We start from the raw sequence: 22,546 nt of genomic DNA, 5'->3' as shown, positions 1-22,546 counted from the left end.
TGCCTGCTATGTTACGGCGGCGTAGCCTTAAGTGGGCTGGCGTAAGGGCAGTTGGGTACACTAGGGCCGAATTCAAATGTGTGTAAGGGGGGCGTGTTTTATGTTAATAAGGCTTGACCTTACGTTTTTGACCTTTCTTTTCTTACTGCGCATGCGCTGGGCGCCTACATTTCCCAGTGTGCATTTCGGCTAAGTACGCCGCACGGGCCTATTGATTTTGACGTGGACGTAAACTACGTGAATCCCGATTCACGGACGACTTACGCAAACGATGTAAAAATTTTGAATTTCGACGCGGGAACGGTGGCCATAAGTTAACATTACTATTCCAACTAGGGCCTAGCTCTAACTTTAGGCGGCCTATCTCTTACGTAAACGGTGTAAAAGTACTGCGGCGGCCGGGCGTACGTTCGTGAATCGGCGTATCCATCATTTACATATTCTACGCCGACCGCAATGGAAGCGCCACCTAGCGGCCATCCGAAATATTGCAATCTAAGATAGGATGGCGCAAGCCGTCGTATCTTAGATATGTTTAGGCGTATCTCTGTTTGAGAATACACTTATACATAGGTCGGCGTAGATTCTGAGTTAGGTCGGCTTATCTACTGATATCTACTGATATGCCGGCCTAACTCTTTCTGAATCTACCTATAGATAGATGTGTGGACTGGCCCCTCCCATCAATATCCAGCCGTCTCTTAGAATCTACAAACCATAACTCCGCCCTGTTCTGTTCTCTCTGCAGATACTTCAGGCCTGGCGCTCCTCCGGTTATTAACCCGTTAAACGCCCACTTCCCCCGAGACACCGCGGTGCCGGGCTCATTCACCCTCACCCTCACCTGGACCCTTCCAAACAGAACCACCGGAGTGTTTAATGTCACAAGTCCTCTTCCGGGAGACTGGTTCCTGGCCGCCCACCTACCCAAAGATGGCGGCAAGATCACAATCAAGGTGAGATTTCATTTATAGTCCTGATGTGAGACCATGTGACCTTCAAACCACCAATCTCTTCCAGTCTCTTCCTGTCCCCCCAGTAATGTCCCCCCAGTAATGTCCTCATAGCCTCATCTCATGACTAAAAGAGTTTTCCACAAGAATCCCTGTTCTCCTTATGAGACTTTATTATTATTGTATCTAGTGTATCCAACTGTCATCACCCCCATCCACCGCCATCTCCTTCCCTATTGTATCTAGTGTACCCAACTGTCATCACCCCCATCCACCGCCATCTCCTTCCCTATTGTATCTAGTGTACCCAACTGTCATCACCCCCATCCACCGCCATCTCCTTCCCTATTGTATCTAGTGTACCCAACTGTCATCACCCCCATCCACCGCCATCTCCTTCCCTATTGTATCTAGTGTACCCAACTGTCATCACCCCCATCCACCGCCATCTCCTTCCCTATTGTATCTAGTGTACCCAACTGTCATCACCCCCATCCACCGCCATCTCCTTCCCTATTGTATCTAGTGTACCCAACTGTCATCACCCCCATCCACCGCCATCTCCTTCCCTATTGTATCTAGTGTACCCAACTGTCATCACCCAGAGATGTATTATGGCCTAGGCCGACAAGGCCCAGTCCTATGGCGGCACTTTTCGGGGGGCGGCGAAAAAGCTGTCCCCCTGTGCTCATCCCACCCTGTCCCCCTGTGCTCATCCCACCCTGTCCCCCTGTCCTCATCCCACCCTGTCCTCATCCCACCCTGTCCCCCTGTCCTCATCCCACCCTGTCCTCATCCCACCCTGTCCCCCTGTCCTCATCCCACCCTGTCCTCATCCCACCCTGTCCTCATCCCACCCTGTCCCCCTGTCCTCATCCCACCCTGTCCTCATCCCACCCTGTCCCTCTGTCATCATCCCACTGCGTCCCTATAAAGTAGGGGTGCGCAAGTTTCACCAGGCCTAGGGCAGCACAAAACCTAAATACACCCCTGTCATCACCTCCATCCACCGCCATCTCCTTCCCTATTGTATCTAGTGTACCCAACTGTCATCACCTCCATCCACCGCCATCTCCTTCCCTATTGTATCTAGTGTACCCGACTGTCATCACCTCCATCCACCGCCATCTCCTTCCCTATTGTATCTAGTGTACCCAACTGTCATCACCTCCATCCACCGCCATCTCCTTCCCTATTGTATCTAGTGTACCCAACTGTCATCACCTCCATCCACCGCCATCTCCTTCCCTATTGTATCTAGTGTACCCGACTGTCATCACCTCCATCCACCGCCATCTCCTTCCCTATTGTATCTAGTGTACCCAACTGTCATCGCCTCCATCCACCTCCATCTCCTTCTCTATTGTATCTAGTGTACCCGACTGTCACCACCTCCATCCACCGCCATCTCCTTCCCTATTGTATCTAGTGTACCCAACTGTCATCACCTCCATCCACCGCCATCTCCTTCCCTATTGTATCTAGTGTACCCAACTGTCATCACCTCCATCCACCGCCATCTCCTTCCCTATTGTATCTAGTGTACCCAACTGTCATCACCTCCATCCACCGTCATCTCCTTCCCAATTGTATCTAGTGTACCCAACTGTCATCACCTCCATCCACCGCCATCTCCTTCTCTATTGTATCTAGTGTACCCAACTGTCATCACCCCCATCCACCGCCATCTCCTTCCCTATTGTATCTAGTGTACCCGACTGTCATCACCTCCATCCACCACCATCTCCTTCCCTATTGTATCTAGTGTACCCAACTGTCACCACCTCCATCCACCATCTCCTTCCCTATTGTATCTAGTGTACCCAACTGTCATCACCTCCATCCACCACCATCTCCTTCCCTATTGTATCTAGTGTACCCAACTGTCATCACCTCCATCCACCTCCATCTCCTTCCCTATTGTATCTAGTGTATCCAACTGTCATCACCTCCATCCACCACCATCTCCTTCCCTATTGTATCTAGTGTACCCAACTGTCATCACCCCCATCCACCGCCATCTCCTTCCCTATTGTATCTAGTGTATCCAACTGTCATCACCTCCATCCACCACCATCTCCTTCCCTATTGTATCTAGTGTACCCAACTGTCATCACCCCCATCCACCGCCATCTCCTTCCCTATTGTATCTAGTGTACCCGACTGTCACCACCTCCATCCACCGCCATCTCCTTCCCTATTGTATCTAGTGTACCCAACTGTCACCACCGCCATCCACCTCCATCTCCTTCCCTATTGTATCTAGTGTACCCGACTGTCATCACCTCCATCCACCGCCATCTCCTTCCCTATTGTATCTAGTGTACCCAACTGTCACCACCCCCATCCACCGCCATCTCCTTCCCTATTGTATCTAGTGTACCCGACTGTCATCACCTCCATCCACCGTCATCTCCTTCCCTATTGTATCTAGTGTACCCAACTGTCATCACCTCCATCCACCGCCATCTCCTTCCCTATTGTATCTAGTGTATCCAACTGTCATCACCCCCATCCATGGCCATCTCCTTCTCTATTGTATCTAGTGTACCCAACTGTCATCACCTCCATCCACCGCCATCTCCTTCCCTATTGTATCTAGTGTACCCAACTGTCACCATCTCCTTCCCTATTGTATCTAGTGTACCCAACTGTCATCACCCCCATCCACCGCCATCTCCTTCCCTATTGTATCTAGTGTACCCAACTGTCATCACCCCCATCCACCGCCATCTCCTTCTCTATTGTATCTAGTGTACCCAACTGCCATCACCTCCATCCACTGTCATCTCCTTCCCTATTGTATCTAGTGTACCCAACTGTCATCACCCCCATCCACCGCCATCTCCTTCCCTATTGTATCTAGTGTACCCAACTGTCATCACCCAGAGATGTATTATGGCCTAGGCCGACAAGGCCCAGTCCTATGGCGGCACTTTTCGGGGGGCGGCGAAAAAGCTGTCCCCCTGTGCTCATCCCACCCTGTCCCCCTGTGCTCATCCCACCCTGTCCCCCTGTCCTCATCCCACCCTGTCCTCATCCCACCCTGTCCCCCTGTCCTCATCCCACCCTGTCCTCATCCCACCCTGTCCCCCTGTCCTCATCCCACCCTGTCCTCATCCCACCCTGTCCCTCTGTCATCATCCCACTGCGTCCCTATAAAGTAGGGGTGCGCAAGTTTCACCAGGCCTAGGGCAGCACAAAACCTAAATACACCCCTGTCATCACCTCCATCCACCGCCATCTCCTTCCCTATTGTATCTAGTGTACCCAACTGTCATCACCTCCATCCACCGCCATCTCCTTCCCTATTGTATCTAGTGTACCCAACTGTCATCACCTCCATCCACCGCCATCTCCTTCCCTATTGTATCTAGTGTACCCAACTGTCATCACCTCCATCCACCACCATCTCCTTACCTATTGTATCTAGTGTACCCAACTGTCATCACCTCCATCCACCACCATCTCCTTACCTATTGTATCTAGTGTACCCAACTGTCATCACCCCCATCCACCGCCATCTCCTTACCTATTGTATCTAGTGTACCCAACTGTCATCACCCCCATCCACCGCCATCTCCTTCCCTATTGTATCTAGTGTACCCAACTGTCATCACCTCCATCCACTGCCATCTCCTTCCCTATTGTATCTAGTGTACCCAACTGTCATCACCTCCATCCACTGCCATCTCCTTCCCTATTGTATCTAGTGTACCCAACTGTCATCACCTCCATCCACCACCATCTCCTTCCCTATTGTATCTAGTGTTCCCAACTGTCACCACCTCCATCCACTGTCATCTCCTTCCCTATTGTATCTAGTGTACCCAACTGTCATCACCGCCATCCACCGCCATCTCCTTCCCTATTGTATCTAGTGTACCCAACTGTCATCACCTCCATCCACCGCCATCTCCTTCCCTATTGTATCTAGTGTACCCAACTGTCACCACCTCCATCCACTGTCATCTCCTTCCCTATTGTATCTAGTGTACCCAACTGTCATCACCGCCATCCACCGCCATCTCCTTCCCTATTGTATCTAGTGTACCCAACTGTCATCGCCTCCATCCACCTCCATCTCCTTCTCTATTGTATCTAGTGTACCCAACTGTCATCACCTCCATCCACCGCCATCTCCTTCCCTATTGTATCTAGTGTACCCAACTGTCACCACCTCCATCCACCACCATCTCCTTCCCTATTGTATCTAGTGTACCCAACTGTCATCACCTCCATCCACCTCCATCTCTTTCCCTATTGTATCTAGTGTACCCAACTGTCATCACCTCCATCCACCACCATCTCCTTACCTATTGTATCTAGTGTACCCAACTGTCATCACCTCCATCCACCGCCATCTCCTTCCCTATTGTATCTAGTGTACCCAACTGTCACCTCCATCCACCGCCATCTCCTTCCCTATTGTATCTAGTGTACCCAACTGTCATCACCTCCATCCACCGCCATCTCCTTCCCTATTGTATCTAGTGTACCCAACTGTCATCACCCTCATCCACCGCCATCTCCTTCCCTATTGTATCTAGTATACCCAACTGTCACTACCTCCATCCACCGCCATCTCCTACTCTATTGTATCTAGTGTACCCAACTGTCATCACCTCCATCCACCGCCATCTCCTTCCCTATTGTATCTAGTGTACCCAACTGTCACCACCTCCATCCACCACCATCTCCTTCCCTATTGTATCTAGTGTACCCAACTGTCACCACCCCCATCCACCGCCATCTCCTTCCCTATTGTATCTAGTGTACCCGACTGTCATCACCTCCATCCACCGTCATCTCCTTCCCTATTGTATCTAGTGTACCCAACTGTCATCACCTCCATCCACCGCCATCTCCTTCCCTATTGTATCTAGTGTATCCAACTGTCATCACCCCCATCCATGGCCATCTCCTTCTCTATTGTATCTAGTGTACCCAACTGTCATCACCTCCATCCACCGCCATCTCCTTCCCTATTGTATCTAGTGTACCCAACTGCCATCACCTCCATCCACTGTCATCTCCTTCCCTATTGTATCTAGTGTACCCAACTGTCATCACCTCCATCCACCGCTATCTCCTTCCCTATTGTATCTAGTGTACCCAACTGTCATCACCTCCATCCACCGCCATCTCCTTCCCTATTGTATCTAGTGTACCCAACTGTCATCACCTCCATCCACCGCTATCTCCTTCCCTATTGTATCTAGTGTACCCAACCGTCATCACCTCCATCCACCGCCATCTCCTTCCCTATTGTATCTAGTGTACCCAACTGTCACCACCTCCATCCACCACCATCTCCTTCCCTATTGTATCTAGTGTACCCAACTATCATCACCTCCATCCACCGCCATCTCCTTCCCTATTGTATCTAGTGTACCCAACTGTCATCACCTCCATCCACCGCCATCTCCTTCCCTATTGTATCTAGTGTACCCAACTGTCACCTCCATCCACCGCCATCTCCTTCCCTATTGTATCTAGTGTACCCAACTGTCACCACCTCCATCCACCGCCATCTCCTTCCCTATTGTATCTAGTGTACCCAACTGTCATCACCCCCATCCACCGCCATCTCCTTCCCTATTGTATCTAGTGTACCCAACTGTCATCACCTCCATCCACTGCCATCTCTTTCCCTATTGTATCTAGTGTACCCAACTGTCATCACCTCCATCCATGGCCATCTCCTTCCCTATTGTATCTAGTGTACCCAACTGTCATCACCTCCATCCACCGCTATCTCCTTCCCTATTGTATCTAGTGTACCCAACTGTCATCACCTCCATCCACCGCCATCTCCTTCCCTATTGTATCTAGTGTACCCAACTGTCACCACCTCCATCCACCACCATCTCCTTCCCTATTGTATCTAGTGTACCCAACTGTCATCACCTCCATCCACCGCCATCTCCTTCCCTATTGTATCTAGTGTACCCAACTGTCATCACCTCCATCCACCGCCATCTCCTTCCCTATTGTATCTAGTGTACCCAACTGTCATCACCTCCATCCACCACCATCTCCTTCCCTATTGTATCTAGTGTACCCAACTGTCATCACCTCCATTTACCGCCATCTCCTTCCCTATTGTATCTAGTGTACCCAACTGTCACCACCTCCATCCACCGCCATCTCCTTCCCTATTGTATCTAGTGTACCCAACTGTCATCACCTCCATCCATGGCCATCTCCTTCTCTATTGTATCTAGTGTACCCAACTGTCATTACCTCCATCCATGGCCATCTCCTTCTCTATTGTATCTAGTGTACCTGACTGTCATCACCTCCATCCACCGCCATCTCCTTCCCTATTGTATCTAGTGTACCCAACTGTCACCTCCATCCACCGCCATCTCCTTCCCTATTGTATCTAGTGTACCCAACTGTCATCACCTCCATCCATGGCCATCTCCTTCTCTATTGTATCTAGTGTACCCAACTGTCATCACCTCCATCCATGGCCATCTCCTTCTCTATTGTATCTAGTGTACCCGACTGTCATCACCTCCATCCACCGCCATCTCCTTCCCTATTGTATCTAGTGTACCCAACTGTCATCACCTCCATCCACCACCATCTCCTTACCTATTGTATCTAGTGTACCCAACTGTCATCACCTCCATCCACCGCCATCTCCTTCCCTATTGTATCTAGTGTACCCAACTGTCATCACCTCCATCCACCGCCATCTCCTTCCCTATTGTATCTAGTGTACCCAACTGTCATCACCTCCATCCACCGCCATCTCCTTCCCTATTGTATCTAGTGTACCCAACTGTCATCACCTCCATCCACCGCCATCTCCTTCCCTATTGTATCTAGTGTACCCAACTGTCATCACCCCCATCCACCGCCATCTCCTTCCCTATTGTATCTAGTGTACCCAACTGTCATCACCTCCATCCACCGCCATCTCCTTCCCTATTGTATCTAGTGTACCCAACTGTCATCACCTCCATCCATCGCCATCTCCTTCCCTATTGTATCTAGTGTACCCAACTGTCATCACCAGGATTGCACTGATGTCATACATTCCATTTCCCCGGTTTTGGTGTCCCTCCATCTTATGGTCTTGCTGTGTACGCAGGGTTTACACGATGAATGCCAGTACCTCTTCCAGCCGCAGCTCATCGTGCAGAGGGCAGTTGGCGTGCCAGTCCTGTATCCCGGGTACATCACGGAGCAGATGCTTCCTCCACACAATCGCTCTGCACTCTACAAGTGAGTGGTCCCCTCTATTCTTCAGTCTGACCTTCTGTAAATAGTGTCTCCCCGGCACAGATAGGGAAGGGGCGTGGTTGTGTGCTCTGGGTGGGTCGGGGGGCTCTTCATGGGCGGTCCAAAGATCAGAAAATACTCTCAGCTTTTGTGTCCATTTTTCTTTCTCTCTCCCTTCGCTCTCTCAAGGGTGCTCTGCTTCTGAGAGGTGACCATCATATGGAGTCTGAGACCTGGGGGTGTTATTGTTCCTTCTGGGGCTGCTAGAATTTTCCATACAATGAACAAGTCTTCTCCGTGTTCCAGAAGTCCTTCCCTTGACCCCTAAAATGCCCTTTGGGGACACAGCCAGCTGAATTTCCATGCAAAGAGATATCTAGAGCCAAGCACTCCCAGATCTCTTCTTCTTAATCCCGTCAGCTGTCTGCAGCTGCTTTTGGGCGTGGAGGGGGGGGGCAGTGTAACGGAATGGCCCGTGATACCCAGAGACTTTTGAAGGGTGTGGGGTACTCCTGTGCCAGCTTCACCAATGACTCTTGCGTCTAGGGTCATCCTATGTCCAATAGGGGCATAGGATGACTGAGAAATGATATCATGAATTACATGAGATGGAACAGTAATGATAATTCATGTATTGCAGGATCTTGAAATATTACAAGTTATTCCTTCTGACCCCAACAGGTCAATAGGAGAGTTTCCTTCAATGTGGTACATAGACTGTTGAGGTGCTAATTAAGTCTACCTGGCTGTAGTGATAAAAGCTTGCTGTGTTTGCATTCTATTGTCTATTGTGCTAATTAAGTCTGCTCTCAAGAACCATTCATTGTGTGATGCTAATTAGCACTGTTTTGTGTGAAAATACATGTTTACTAAAGGGATGTGGATTATGTAGCAGGTGGGAATAACTTATCGCGGAGTCAGAAAGTCTGTCTAAGATGTGTATTGAGGGGGACTCGTTAGCACCCCTTTGTGTGATGTTTTGGGTGGAGTGTGTCATTGTCCCTGTGATTACTGCAGCATGCTTTTTAGTTGCTAACTGTATAAAAAGCCTGAAGCTTACCATTAAAGTATTCATTCGTTTGGACCCAGAGAACAGAGCTTGTGTCTCGTTGTTCTGGGGGAATTCTTATGGATCGTGTCTGCTGGATGGTGGAGTGTCAGATAAGCTTTCGTGGGTTGGTGGAATGGAATATCGTAAACGGTGTTAACCCCTGACCGTTACAGGCAGTATTTAAGTTTATATTTACTGGCCCCTTCCTTTCCTGAATAAACACAGTGAGCAATCCATACTGATCACTCCTTTTGTTCATTTGTAACTAAAGCAGAGTTCTCTTTCAGGGTCTTCATTCCTCAGTTCACCTCGGGATTGCGGGTCAGTCTCCTGGGTTGCCGTACCGGCGTGCGCACCGCCGACAGTTGCCCCCTCCTGCTGAGACTGCGTGCCAAAGGCCCTCCTCTGCACAATTCTTCTAGCCAAGACTGCACCTCCTCCTCCTCGTCTGTCTGCCAGCTCCTCCTGGCACTGCCGCTCTGGCAGCACTGGTATTACGTGTTGGTGGAGAGGACAGGAATGGCGGGCACCGCTGTCTATTTCCAGCTGACTACACAACTGCAAGGTGAGTGCTGGGGGTGCAAAAAAATAGAACATCTTCCCTAAAGCCACATCCGTATCGGATCGAGTATGTGAAAGAAATGAAGAGTAAAGACTCTGGGTCGGACTTTGTAGGCAAGATGGACGAGAGTATCATCAAAAAAATGTATTTTATTAACCACTTCAGACCCGGACCATTATGCAGCTAAATGACCGGGTCCCTTTTTTGTGATTCGGCACTGCGTCAATTTAACAGACGATTGCGCGGTCGTGCGACGTGGCTCCCAAACAAAATTGGCGTCCTTTTTTTTCCCCCACAAATAGAGCTTTCTTTTGGTGGTATTTGATCACCTCTGCGGTTTTTATTTTTTGCGCTATAAACAAAAATAGATGAATAAAGAAAAATGCAATATTTTTTTACTTTTTGCCATAATAAATATCCCCCAAAAATATATAAAAAAAAAAAATTTCCTCAGTTTAGGCCGATACGTATTCTTCTACATATTTTTGGTTGAAAAAATCGCAATGTGTTTATTGATTGGTTTGCGCAAAATTTATAGTCTACAAAATAGGGGATAGTTTTATGGCATTTTTATTAATAAGTTATTTTTTACTAGTAATGGCGGCGATCAGCGTTTTTTTTTTTTTTTATCGTGACTGCGACATTATGGCGGATACATCGGACACTTTTGACACATGTTTGGGACCATTGTCATTTTCACAGCGATCAGTGCTATAAAAATGCACTGATTACTGTAAAAATTACACTGGCAGTGAAGGAGTTAACCAGGAGGGGGCACTGTAGGGATTAAGTGTGTTCTAGGGAGTCTTCTTAACCACTTAAGACCTGGACCTTTAGGCAGCCAAAGGACCTGGCCAGTTGCGATTTGGCACTGCGTTGCTTTAACTGACAATTGCGCGGTCGTGCGACGTGGCTCCCACACAAAATTGGCGTCCTTTTTTCCCCACAAATAGAGCTTTATTTTGGTGGTATTTGATCACCTCTGCTGTTTTTATTTTTTGTGCTGTAAACAAAAATAGAGCGACAATTTAAAAAAGCAATGCAATATTTTTTCCTTTTTGCTATAATAAATATCCCCCAAAAATATATAAAAAACATTTTTTTCCCTCAGTTTAGGCCGATACGTATTCTTCTACATATTTGTGGTAAAAAAAATTGCAATAAGCGTTTATCGATTGGTTTGCGCAAAAGTTATAGCGTTTACAAAATAGGGGTTAGTTTTATTGCATTTTTATAAAAAAATATGTTTTACTACTAATGGCGGCGATCAGCGATTTTTTTTTTTTTTTTTTTTCGTGACTGCGACATTATGGCGGACACTTCGGACAATTTTGACACATTTTTGGGACCATTGGCATTTTCACAGCGAAAAGTGCTATAAAAATGCACTGATTACTGTGAAAATGACAATTGCCGTTTGGGAGTTAACCACAAGGGGGCGCTGTAGGGGTTAAGTGTGACCTCATTTGTGTTTCTAACTGTAGGGGGTGTGGCTGTAGGTGTGACGTCATTAATCGTGTTTCCCTATATAAGGGATCACATGATCAATGACGTCGCCACAGTGAAGAACGGGGAAGCTGTGTTTACACACAGCTTTCCCCGTTCTTCAGCTCTGGAGACCGATCGAGGACCTCCAGCGGCGATCGGGTCCCGCGGTCACAAAGCTTCGGACCCACGGCTGGGCACTTAAAGAGGACGTACCTGTACGTGTTTGTGCCCAGCCGTGCCATTCTGCCGACGTATATATGCAGGAGGCGGTCCTTAAGCTGTTAATGTGGGGGGGCGTGGCTGTGTGTGTGTGACGTCACTGATCATCGTTCCCTAACGAAGGGAACAGACGATCACTAAGAGCTACAATAGGAAGCACGGGGAAAGGTTTGTTTACACTCACCTCTCCCTGTTCTTCCCCTCTGTGACCCGATCGTGGCGATCGGGTCCGCGGGGCTCCCGTGGGCGCGGTCACGGAAGACAGGGCGGCGGCGCACTCGCGACCCACGGCTGGGCTTCTTAAAGGGGACGTACCTGTACGTCCATATGCCCAGCTGTGCCATTCTGCCGACGTAAATAGTCGTGCGGCGTTCCTTTAACCACTTAAGCCCCGGACCAATATGCAGCCTAAAGACCCAAGGTGTTTTTACAGTTCGGGACTGCGTCGCTTTAACAGACAATTGCGCGGTCGTGCGACGTGGCTCCCAAACAAAATTGGCGTCCTTTTTTCCCCACAAATAGAGCTTTCTTTTGGTGGTATTTGATCACATCTGCGGTTTTTAGTTTTTGCGCTATAAACAAAAATAGAGCGACAATTTTGAAAAAAAAGCAATATTTTTTACTTTTTGCTGTAATAAATATCCCCCAAAAACATATATAAAAACATTTTTTTTCCTCAGTTTAGGCCGATACGTTTTCTTCTACCTATTTTTAGTAAAAAAAATCGCAATAAGCGTTTATCGATTGGTTTGCGCAAAATTTATAGTGTTTACAAAATAGGGGATAGTTTTATTGCATTTTTTTTTTTTTTTTTTTTTTTTTACTACTAATGGCGGCGATCAGCAATTTTTTTCGTGACTGCGACATTATGGCGGACACTTCGGACAATTTTGACACATTTTTGGGACCATTGTCATTTTCACAGCAAAAAATGCATTTAAATTGCATTGTTTATTGTGAAAATTACAGTTGCAGTTTGGGAGTTAACCACAGGTGGCGCTGTAGGAGTTAGGGTTCACCTAGTGTGTGTTTACAACTGTAGGGGGGTGTGGCTGTAGGACTGACGTCATCGATCGTGTCTTCCCTATAAAGGGAATGACGCGATCGATGCGCCGCCACAGTGAAGGACGGGGAGCGATCGCGACGGAGCGGCTATAAACAAATAGCCGCGGTCCCGGATCGCTCCCCGAGCGGACCCGACCTCCGCATGTAGCGGGGGGGGTCCCGATCGGACCCCCCACCCGCTAATAGGCGAGGACGTACGTGTACGCCCATGTGCCTGTACGTGCCATATTGTGGACGTACATATACATGCGGGGGTCGGGAACTGGTTAAGGGGTTAATAACGAATCGCTCACAAACAGATCTAGTATAAAAATAGTTAAAAAAAATAAAAAAAAAATAAAACATACATTAAACACAGAAAGATACATAAATCTATAATGTGAACAGAAGGTTGACAAATGGACAGCAGAGTCAACGCGTTTCGCTATTTCGCTTTGTCAGGACACACTTGGGCATCATGGAAAAGAACGGGTCTCACTATCTTATGGGCACACAATTGCCCCGAACGAAAATATTTCTTCCTATAGGGTTCATTGCAGAGTAACGTATATCCCAATGACATGATAAACACCCGGATGATTCAAAAGAAAGAAATAGAAACAAAAGGGGGGGGTTGTATTGGTATATCCAATCCAAGGCCTTTCAAAACTGTGTTTGGTCCGTAGTATCAGAGACTTGAAAATTCACCCATTTAGACAAATCTAGGGCTTGTTACTACGGGTAACAACCAGACCCCTCTCTGTCACAGAAAGGTGCGGCCAGGGCCGTGTCATCGGGAATTATGGGGCCCCTTGCACAGCTTCATGCATGGGCCCCCTGGAGCAGAGAACGGGGGGGGGCTGCTGCAGCCTCAAATTGAGAAGCGGGGGAGCTGCCACGAATTGAGAAGCGGGGGGGGGGGGGTGGTGCCGGTGCTAATTATTAGAAATTTTAAGAAGCTGGGGGGGGGGGTGCCACAAATTGGGGGGTTGCCCTGGGGACCTCTGGGCCCCTTACAAAAACAAGAAATAAAAAAATATATATAGAAAAATACTTTTTTTTAAATATATTTTGTTTCTTTTTATTAAAGGGCCCAGAGGTCCCCAGGGCCCCCGGATGGCAACCCCCCCCCCTTTTTTTTAATATATATATTTTGTTTCTTTTTTCTTTTTATTAAAGGGCCCGGAGGTCCCTTTAATAAAAAGAAAAAAGAAACAAAATATATAAAAAAAAAAGGGGCCCTGGGGACCTCTTGGCCCTTTAATAAAAAATAAATAAAAATGAAAAAATATATTCTATATAAAAAAAAGGGGTGTTGCCAACCGGGGGCCTTTAATAAAAAGAAAAAAAAAAGAAAGAAAAAAATATAAAAAAAGGGGGGGGGGGTTGCCATCCGGGGCCCTGTGGACCTTTGGGCCCCTTAATAAAATAAAAATAAAAAAAAAGGGGGTTGCCATCCGGGGCCCTGGGGACCTCCGGGCCCTTTAATAAAAAAATGGGAAAAAAAATTATATATATATTTTTTTTATTTTTTATTAAAGGGCCCTTTAATAAAAGCAGAAAAAATATATATATATAAATAAAAACCTCCGGGCCCCTTGCAATTATTTATTTTTTTAAAAAAGGGGGTTGCCATCCGGACCCCTTACAGATGTACTGCCTGTACCCCCTTGATGGCGGTCCTGGGTGCGGCTGTATATAGTCCAAGAATCTGTAGGCCAGGCATGGATAGAGTAGGATTCAGTGTACCCCCCAGGGAAGCATCAACCACCGACCCAGAGTCTTTGACTCTTCATTTCCTTACAAACGCGTTGAGCCCGGTGGGAGGTTTGTAGGGTGTTTACCATCTTGAAGCAAAGTGGTGCCGTGGCTTTATGGATGTCTAGCGCCGGTCTGTCATTCAGTGTCCATTCTCTTTGGTAAGAGGCCCGGAGTGTTGGTGTTGGGTGGAGGATATGTCATATTCACCTTATTGTGTCCCTGTTTACACTGCAGGTGGGTCCCTTTTTTTCCTTGGACAAGGACTTTGTTTACACACAATGTACTCGACTCTTACTGTATCATTTCATGCTTTTAGCTCTGCATATCTCCATCCTTTTGTTTTACCATCATAACGTTGGCTTTGTCCTCCTGGCAGACTGTTCTCGGCCCGGCCTCTCCCGTGGGCCCAGCGCTCCCAGTTCCTCCTTGAACATGCCTCAGTCTTTTGGAGCAGCCGGTGGATTGGCTTCCTTGGAAGGCCTCCCGTCCCCCGGAGTCTCTCTGTCAGCTGGGAACATGTCTTGGGGTAATGCCACCATCCTCCAGCCGTCTTGTTGGCCCATACGACCCACCCTGAGGAACGAGCTGGACACGTTCTCAGTCCATTTCTACATATTCTTCGGTCCCAACGTGTCCGTCCCACCAGACCGGCCTGCCGTGTTCAGCGTTAATCTTCTACCTGTACTGGACAGTGGAGGGGTCTTCAACCTGGAAGTCCGTCTCAATGTGGTGAGTTACAATAGAGGGCTGAGGGCACCAACCGGTATGGGTCATGTGACTATGATGATGGGTGGTGGGTAAGCTAGGGTGCAAGAGTCCTTCAGGGGACTCAAGGAGAGGGGAGATATGTGTGGGGTTGGTGAGGATAACCTCAATCAGTTATTTGTCCACAGAGGGAAAGGCAACAGGTTAATTTTATCACTGACCCCCCACAGCTGCCGAATCTCACCTTCCACTCCAATCACCAGCAGAAGACGGGATTTAAGTCCTGTGGAAGGTCCTGGACGCCTCGTGGACAGTCGGAAGGCACCAGAGGAAGAGTCCTATGTTACTCCATATGTCCCTTCTCTTCCTGGGTGAATGGAGTGGTGAGGAAGGAAAGGGGAGGAGCTGGTGGGGTGCCATTAAAGTGAACCCATTTACTTGCACTGCATGAACCAGTGACGGTGCGTCCATACAGGGCACAGGAGCGCCGCCCCCCCCCTCTCTTGCACCACTCTATCACCAATAGGTAGATTTATGCATTGCATGAATCTATCTATTGTCGCCGCTGTCGCCCCCTATTCAGGTGTCCGGCCCCTTGTCTGAATTACAGCGGTGGGGGTGTTTTTGGAAGCACCTGATTAGAGCCGATCAGGATGCTCAGGTCTGGTTACCTGTCACCTGATTGGCTGAAGCAACAGGCGCTGCGATTGGAAGCCTATCAAGCCTCTAATCATAGCAAAGACAGGAAGAGGACGAAAGAAGACATGGAGTACTCGGAGCGTGGAGGATAGCGCCAAGACAGGTAAGTGCCAGGCGGGGGGCACACTGGCTGCAATTGATGGAGCACACTGGCTGAAATTGATGGGGCACACTGATGGCAATTGATGGGGCACACTGGCTGCAATTGATGGGGCACACTGGCTGCAATTGATGGGGCACACTGGCTGCAATTGATGGGGCACACTGGCTGCAATTGATGGGGCACACTGGCTGCAATTGATGGGGCACACTGGTGGCAATTGATGGGGCACACTGGTGGCAATTGATGGGGCACACTGGTGGCAATTGATGGGGCACACTGGTGGCAATTGATGGGGCACACTGGTGGCAATTGATGGGGCACACTGGTGGCAATTGATGGGGCACACTGGCGGCAATTGATGGGGCACACTGGCGGCAATTGATGGGGCACACTGGCAGCAATTGATGGGGCACACTGGCAGCAATTGATGGGTACAGTAGCTGCGTTTGGCACAGTGGCAGCAATTTATGGGGCACACTAGCTGCGTTTGATGGCACAGTGGCAGCAATTTATGGGTACAGTGGCTGCGCTTGATTTTTTTCAGTTTTTTTGCGCCCCCCAAAGATTTTGAGCACCAGCCGCCACTGGCATGAACCCAGTATAACTTTACTTGACCTCATTTAAGGTAGACAGGCCGTCTATAGTACATGAAAGTTCTGTGACCAAGGTAACGATATATCATGTATGTAAGGTTGGGTTATGTTACAGTGGGCAGGTGTGAATTATGCAGATGAGGTCTAATGAGCAGAAGTCAGTGGGTGGAGCTTGGTTTGGTGGGTATCCAATGGTCATCACAGTATTGATATTGTCTTTGGTTTTTCTTCCATCTGTGTAATGCTCTCCCTCCCCCGCATGGCAGTCATCTGTCCAAGGAGAGAACGTGACCGTCTTCGGGTGTCTGAATCATGGCGTCCCACTGATCCTCGGTGACAACTCCTCCATCACCTGCCAGACAGGTTAGTGTTCCCATCACTCTCATCATCCTTTGGGGCATTGAGCCTTCTGCCATAATTATGTCTTGTAGGTAAGACGCTGGTGTCCACATTTGTACACAGCCAACGTTTCTCAGTGATGATAGAGGAGGACATCGTAAAGTAGAACAAGTTCTCAGAGCTGAAGGCTTTTACCTAATTTGACTGGTTATGGTTGGATGGGCAGGCGTTCTTATGTCTGAAGGACCTCAATGGCCCATGGTGATATTATCCTTCCAGACTGGTTATGGTTGGATGGGAGGCGTTCTTATGTCTGAAGGACCTCAATGGCCCATGGTGATATTATCCTTCCAGACTGGTTATGGTTGGATGGGAGGTGCTCTCATGTCTGTAGGACCTCAATGGCCCATGGTGATATTATCCTTCCAGACTGGTTATGGTTGGATGGGCAGGTGCTTGCATGTCTGTAGGACCTCAATGGCACACAGTGATATTACCCTTCCAGACTGGTTATGGTTGTATGGCCAGGTGCTCTCATGACTGTAGGACCTCAGTGGCCCATGGTAATATTTTCCTTCCAGACTAGTTATGGTTGGATGGCCAGGTGCTTGCATGTCTGTAGGACCTCAATGGCCCATGGTGATATTACCCTTCCAGACTGGTTATGGTTGGATGGGCAGGCGCTCTCATGTCTGTAGGACCTCAATGGCCCATGGTAATATTATCCTTCCAGACTGGTTATGGTTGGATGGCCAGGTACTCTCATGTCTGTAGGACCTCAATGGCCCATGGTAATATTATCCTTCCAGACTGGCTATCGTTGGATGGGCAGGCGCTCTCGCGCCTGTAGGACCTCAATGGCCCATGGTGATATTAGCCTTCCAGACTGGTTATGGTTGTATGGCCAGGTACTCTCATGACTGTAGGACCTCAATGGCCCATGGTAATATTATCCTTCCAGACTGGTTATGGTTGTATGGCCAGGTACTTTCATGACTGTAGGACCTCAATGGCCCATGGTAATATTATCCTTCCAGACTGGTTATGGTTGTATGGCCAGGTACTCTCATGACTGTAGGACCTTAATGGCCCATGGTGATATTAGCCTTCCAGACCTGCTTGGGGGTAGAATAATGAAATCACATTTTCTTGCCCAAGTTGTTGTTTTCCCTGACACAAGTCACCACCTGACCACCCGCTCCTCCTCTGTATGCATGTGAAGGTGGGTTGGATGCCTCCATGAGGTCTGTAGACGCCTCAGTCCATAGCCAACCTCCTGCCCCTCTCTGACCTCTCCTCACATTCCTCTCTCCGCAGACTCTCTCTCCGGATTCTCTCTGTCAGTAAACAGCAGCAACTCGCTCAGCCGCCTGCGGATCCCGTACCCCCAGACTGGCACCTGGTACCTAAGTCTACGCTCCATGTGTGCCTCTCAGCACGGGTGAGTTCTACAACCCACAGCAATTTTACATGGTATGGTTGTTACACAAAACATTTTGTAATTTCATTCTCTTTCCCTATTGGGAGATTTTATGACTTTATTTCCCCCCCTCGGACAGGAAGTGAGCAGAATCTCCACAATAGGGCACAAGCATGGATACAAAGGGAGGTTCTCATCCCTCCCAACTCCTTCCAAATCTAAAACCATTGAGCTTTAAAGGGCATCAGTCAGGGCAGGGTGGTGGGTTCTCTTGAGAGGGAAAATCCCCAGCTATTGATCCCCTAAACTTTGACATCAGTGGTAGCTGGTGCTTAAATTTTTTGGGGGGGGCACAAATTCTGAAAAAAAAAAAAAACGCCCATCAATTGCAGCCTCACTGTGCCCATGAAAGGCAGCCACTGTGCCCATCAAATGCAGCCACTGTGCCCATCAAATGCAGCCACTGTGCCCATCAAATGCAGCCACTGTGCCCATCAAACGCAGCCACTGTGCCCATAAAACGCAGCCACTGTGCCCATAAAACGCAGCCACTGTGCCCATAAAACGCAGCCACTGTGCCCATCAAATGCTGCCACTGTGCCCATCAAATGCTGCCACTGTTCCCCAAATGCTGCCACTTTGCCCATTAAACATTGCCACTGTGCCCGAAATGCTCTCACGGTGTCTCCCGTCTGCCCAGCACTTACCTTGTCTCGGGTGGGCAGCGGGTGATGTCCGGTGTCCTCCATGTCTTCCCCGACCCGATACTTTCTCCCGCCCGCTCCTCCTCTGCTATGATTGGACGTCTGATAGGCGTCCAATCACAGCGCTTGTCAATTCAGCCAATCAGGTAACAGGTAACACAGACCCAACGCACCTGATTGGCTGAATGGGGGTTCAATGTTGGCAAAACAAATTCCTTAGTTTTTCTAACATACAGCTGAGTGAAAAGCGAACGCACAGCGTTGCGCCCGCTGTTTGCATTTTTGGACGCCTATTAGAGCCAATGGCCTAGATTCACGTAGGGCAGTGTATGTTTGAGCCGGCGTAGCGTATCGTATTTACGCTACGCCGCCGCAAGTTAGAGAGGCAAGTGCTGTATTCACGAAGCACTTGCCTCCTAAGTTACGGCGGCGTAGCATAAATGTGCCGGCGTAAACGCGTGTAATTCAAATTGTGAAGAGGTGGGCGTGTTTTATGCTAATGAATCGTGACCCGACGTCCGTGGACGTATCCCAGTGTGCATGCGTCGGATAGAATGCCTAAGATAAGTCGAACACTGCCTACGACGTGAACGTAACTTACGCACAGCCCTATTTGCGTACGACTTACGTAAACTACGTAAAAAGATACGCTTGTTCCGACGTCCATACTTTGCATGGGCTGCGCCACCTAGAGACATGCTTTATCTTTCCGCCGGCGTATGTCTTACGTAAACGGCGTAACTAATTGCGATGGGCGTACGTACGTACGTTCGTGAATCGGCGTATCTTGCTCATTTACATATTCGACGCGGAAATCAAAGGAAGCGCCACCTAGCGGCCAGTGTAAATATGCACCCCAAGATACGATGGCGTAGGAGACTTACGCCGCTCGTATCTTGGCCAAATCTATGCGTAACTGATTCTATGAATCAGGCGCATAGATACGACGGCGGCCATTCGGACTTACGACGGCGTATCTGGAAATACGCTGTCATAAGTCTTTGTGAATCTGGGCCAATAGCTCTAATCAGGTGCTTCCAAAAACCGCCCCCACCGCTGTAATTCAGGTGCCCGGTGACCGAAAAGGGGCCGGACACCTGAATAGGGGGTGTCAGCAGCGACCATAGATAGAGTCATGCATTGCATGAATCTATCTATGGGGATTAGAGCGGTGACAGGAGAGGGGGCGGAGCTCCTGCGCCCTTTATGGACGCACCGCCGCTGTTTGACATGGCACCCCACGACTAATTTAATAGAGCCCTAATTTTTCTGAGGAAGGTACAGACAGGCTGGAGACGGGTATAAGTGGGTTAAGGGTATCTACTGGTGGAGTATATGAAATCCTAATGAGATGTATGAATAATCCATGTAGCACAGTGCCATGCATGTGATCGGGGGAGTTCTATGTCTATGAAACAAGCTCTGGATGTTTTCTGTCATCAAGGTAGATGGTGGTTGTGACATCTCCAGAGGTCCAACATGCCCCCCTGCTGAGCTCTAGCTCTGATTTACCATGGGCATGTCAGACCTCTACAGAGAGACCACTGCTTCCCCACAGAGAGCTTGCTGGCAGAAGACAAGCTTGTGTTCCATTAAGAAAGTGTAGACTAAACATAAAGGCCCAGATTCACATAGAATTACGTTGCTCCTGGGCAGCGTAACGTATGTGATTTACGTTACACCGCCGCAGGTTTACAGCCTGATTCTCAGAACACTTACCTGTAAACTTGCGGCGGTGTACCGTAAAAGCGTTCGGCGCAAGCCCGCCCAGTTCAAATGGGGCGGGCACCATTTAAATTTGGCGCGTTCCCGCGCCGAGCGTACTGCGCATGCTCCGTCGGGTAAATTACCCGACGTGCATTGCGCTAAATGATGTCGCACCAACTTCATTTGCTTAGACGTTAACATAAAGGGCGTCCAGCGCCATTCACGGACGTCTTACGTAAACGACGTAGATTTTTTAATTTTCGACGCGAGAACGACGGCCATACTTAACATTGGCTGCGCCTCATAGACCCAGGGGCAACTTTACGCGTCGCAAAGGCTACCAAAACGTAGTAAATTCTCTGCGTCGAGCGCGCGTACGTTCGGGAATCGTCGTAATTTGCTGATTTACATAAGCGACGGGGAAAATGACGTCGGCGACACCTAGCGGCGGGAAAAAAAATTTGCATTTAAGATCTGACAGCGTAAGAGCCTTACGCCTGTCAGATCTAATGGGTATCTATGCGCAACTGATTCTAAGAATCAGTCGCATAGATACCCGGGGCCAGATTAGGACTTACGACGGCGCAAATGGTGTTGCGCCGTTGTAACGCCTTTGAGAATCTGGGCCAAAGATACCGTATTTATCGGTGTATAACGCACACCCCAAGCTTAGAAGGGAAGTTTAGGGGAAAAAAAAACTTACATTTTGAATACTCGTCGGTGCAGCCTTGTCGGTGTCCGTCTGCGGCCTTGCGCAGAGTCCATCCAGCCTTGTAGGTGTCCATCTGCGGCTTTTGGAGGTCAGTGCAGCCTTGTCGATGTCCGTCTGCTGTCTTGCCCGGCGGCCTTGTCCGGCGTCCGTCTGCGGCTTTGGAGGTGTCCATCTTGCCCAAGGTTGCAGCATTGTATTTTTGAGTTTGGCGCCTCGGCCGAGCTGTACAGAGCCAGATTTCCTGTGTGTTCGGCTTCTCTCGGCTTTTCTCGCGGTCCTGCGAACGGAGCCGAGCTTCTCTTGGCTTCTCTCGCGGTCCTGCGGGCGGAGCCTAGCTTCTCTCGCGGTCCTGCGGGCGGAGCCGAGCTTCTCTCGCGGTCCTGCGGGCGGAGCCGAGCTTCTCTCGCGGTCCTGCGGGCGGAGCCGAGCTTCTCTCGCGGTCCTGCGGGCGGAGCCTAGCTTCTCTCGCGGTCCTGCGGGCGGAGCCGAGCATGGCCGAGCCTAGCCGAGTGCGCAGTACACTCGGCTCAGCTCGGTCTATGTTGGCGGCGCTCAGAGACAGTAGGGATCGGCGTATAACGAGCACCCACGATTTTCCCCTGATTTTAAGGGGAAAAAAGTGAGCGTTATACGCCGATATATACGGTACATAAATGTTCTCCATAAAGATGGAGCATGAAGACGAAGCAGCGACAGCCAGGAGGTGGTCACCCATTGGTCAAACTCTCTAAGCTGATCCCAGAGGGATGGGTATCTGTAGAGTGAATTTCTGCTGTATGTGGAAGGGAGTGATCACTGGTTGTGTCTGTTCCCTGCAGGTGGCGGCCATGTCACAATGTCAGCGCCGAGCTGAATCTGCGCACCTTCCTCTCGCCATGCATTAATGAATGCGGAACGTATGGACAGTGCAAACTGCTGAGGACCAACAACTACCTTTATGCTGCCTGCGAGTGCCGAGCAGGTAAAGGGTGTCAGTAAGGGGGGGGGGGGGGGGGTAGACAGTGGAGGTTATCAGGGAGGATGGCAGCACTAAGGGGTCTAGGGGTGGGGCAGAGTCACCCATGATAATCTGTGGGCTGGTCTGGAAGTATTCAGGCAGTAGATTGAGGAGGATACTGGGGAAGATGGTGGGGCATTGTTACCAGTGACGGTAAGCAGGGGCGGAGCTGATACAGAAGTATTCAGGCAGTAAACATTGGCGGATGGCAGCACTAAGGGGTCTAGGGGTGGGGCAGAGTCACCCATGATAA

General features: G+C 49.2%; 1 protein-coding gene across 1 annotated transcript in view; it reads left to right on the top strand.

The window, feature by feature from the left end:
* TMEM8B (transmembrane protein 8B) overlaps positions 1-22,546 on the top strand; it is a 41,972-nt gene that overhangs the window by 9,455 nt on the left and 9,971 nt on the right. Inside the window, exons 2-8 of the mRNA XM_040360971.1 lie at positions 749-956; positions 8,059-8,192; positions 9,528-9,805; positions 14,691-15,043; positions 16,681-16,777; positions 18,071-18,194; positions 22,115-22,257. Coding sequence (XP_040216905.1) covers positions 749-956; positions 8,059-8,192; positions 9,528-9,805; positions 14,691-15,043; positions 16,681-16,777; positions 18,071-18,194; positions 22,115-22,257 — 1,337 coding nt within the window. The remainder of the gene's footprint in view (positions 1-748; positions 957-8,058; positions 8,193-9,527; positions 9,806-14,690; positions 15,044-16,680; positions 16,778-18,070; positions 18,195-22,114; positions 22,258-22,546) is intronic.

This window comes from Rana temporaria, chromosome 1 (assembly GCF_905171775.1).
Source record: "Rana temporaria chromosome 1, aRanTem1.1, whole genome shotgun sequence".
Classification (NCBI taxonomy): domain Eukaryota; kingdom Metazoa; phylum Chordata; class Amphibia; order Anura; family Ranidae; genus Rana; species Rana temporaria.
Note: the sequence above shows the minus strand (reverse complement) of the source record. Positions and strands in the feature narration are given on the sequence as shown.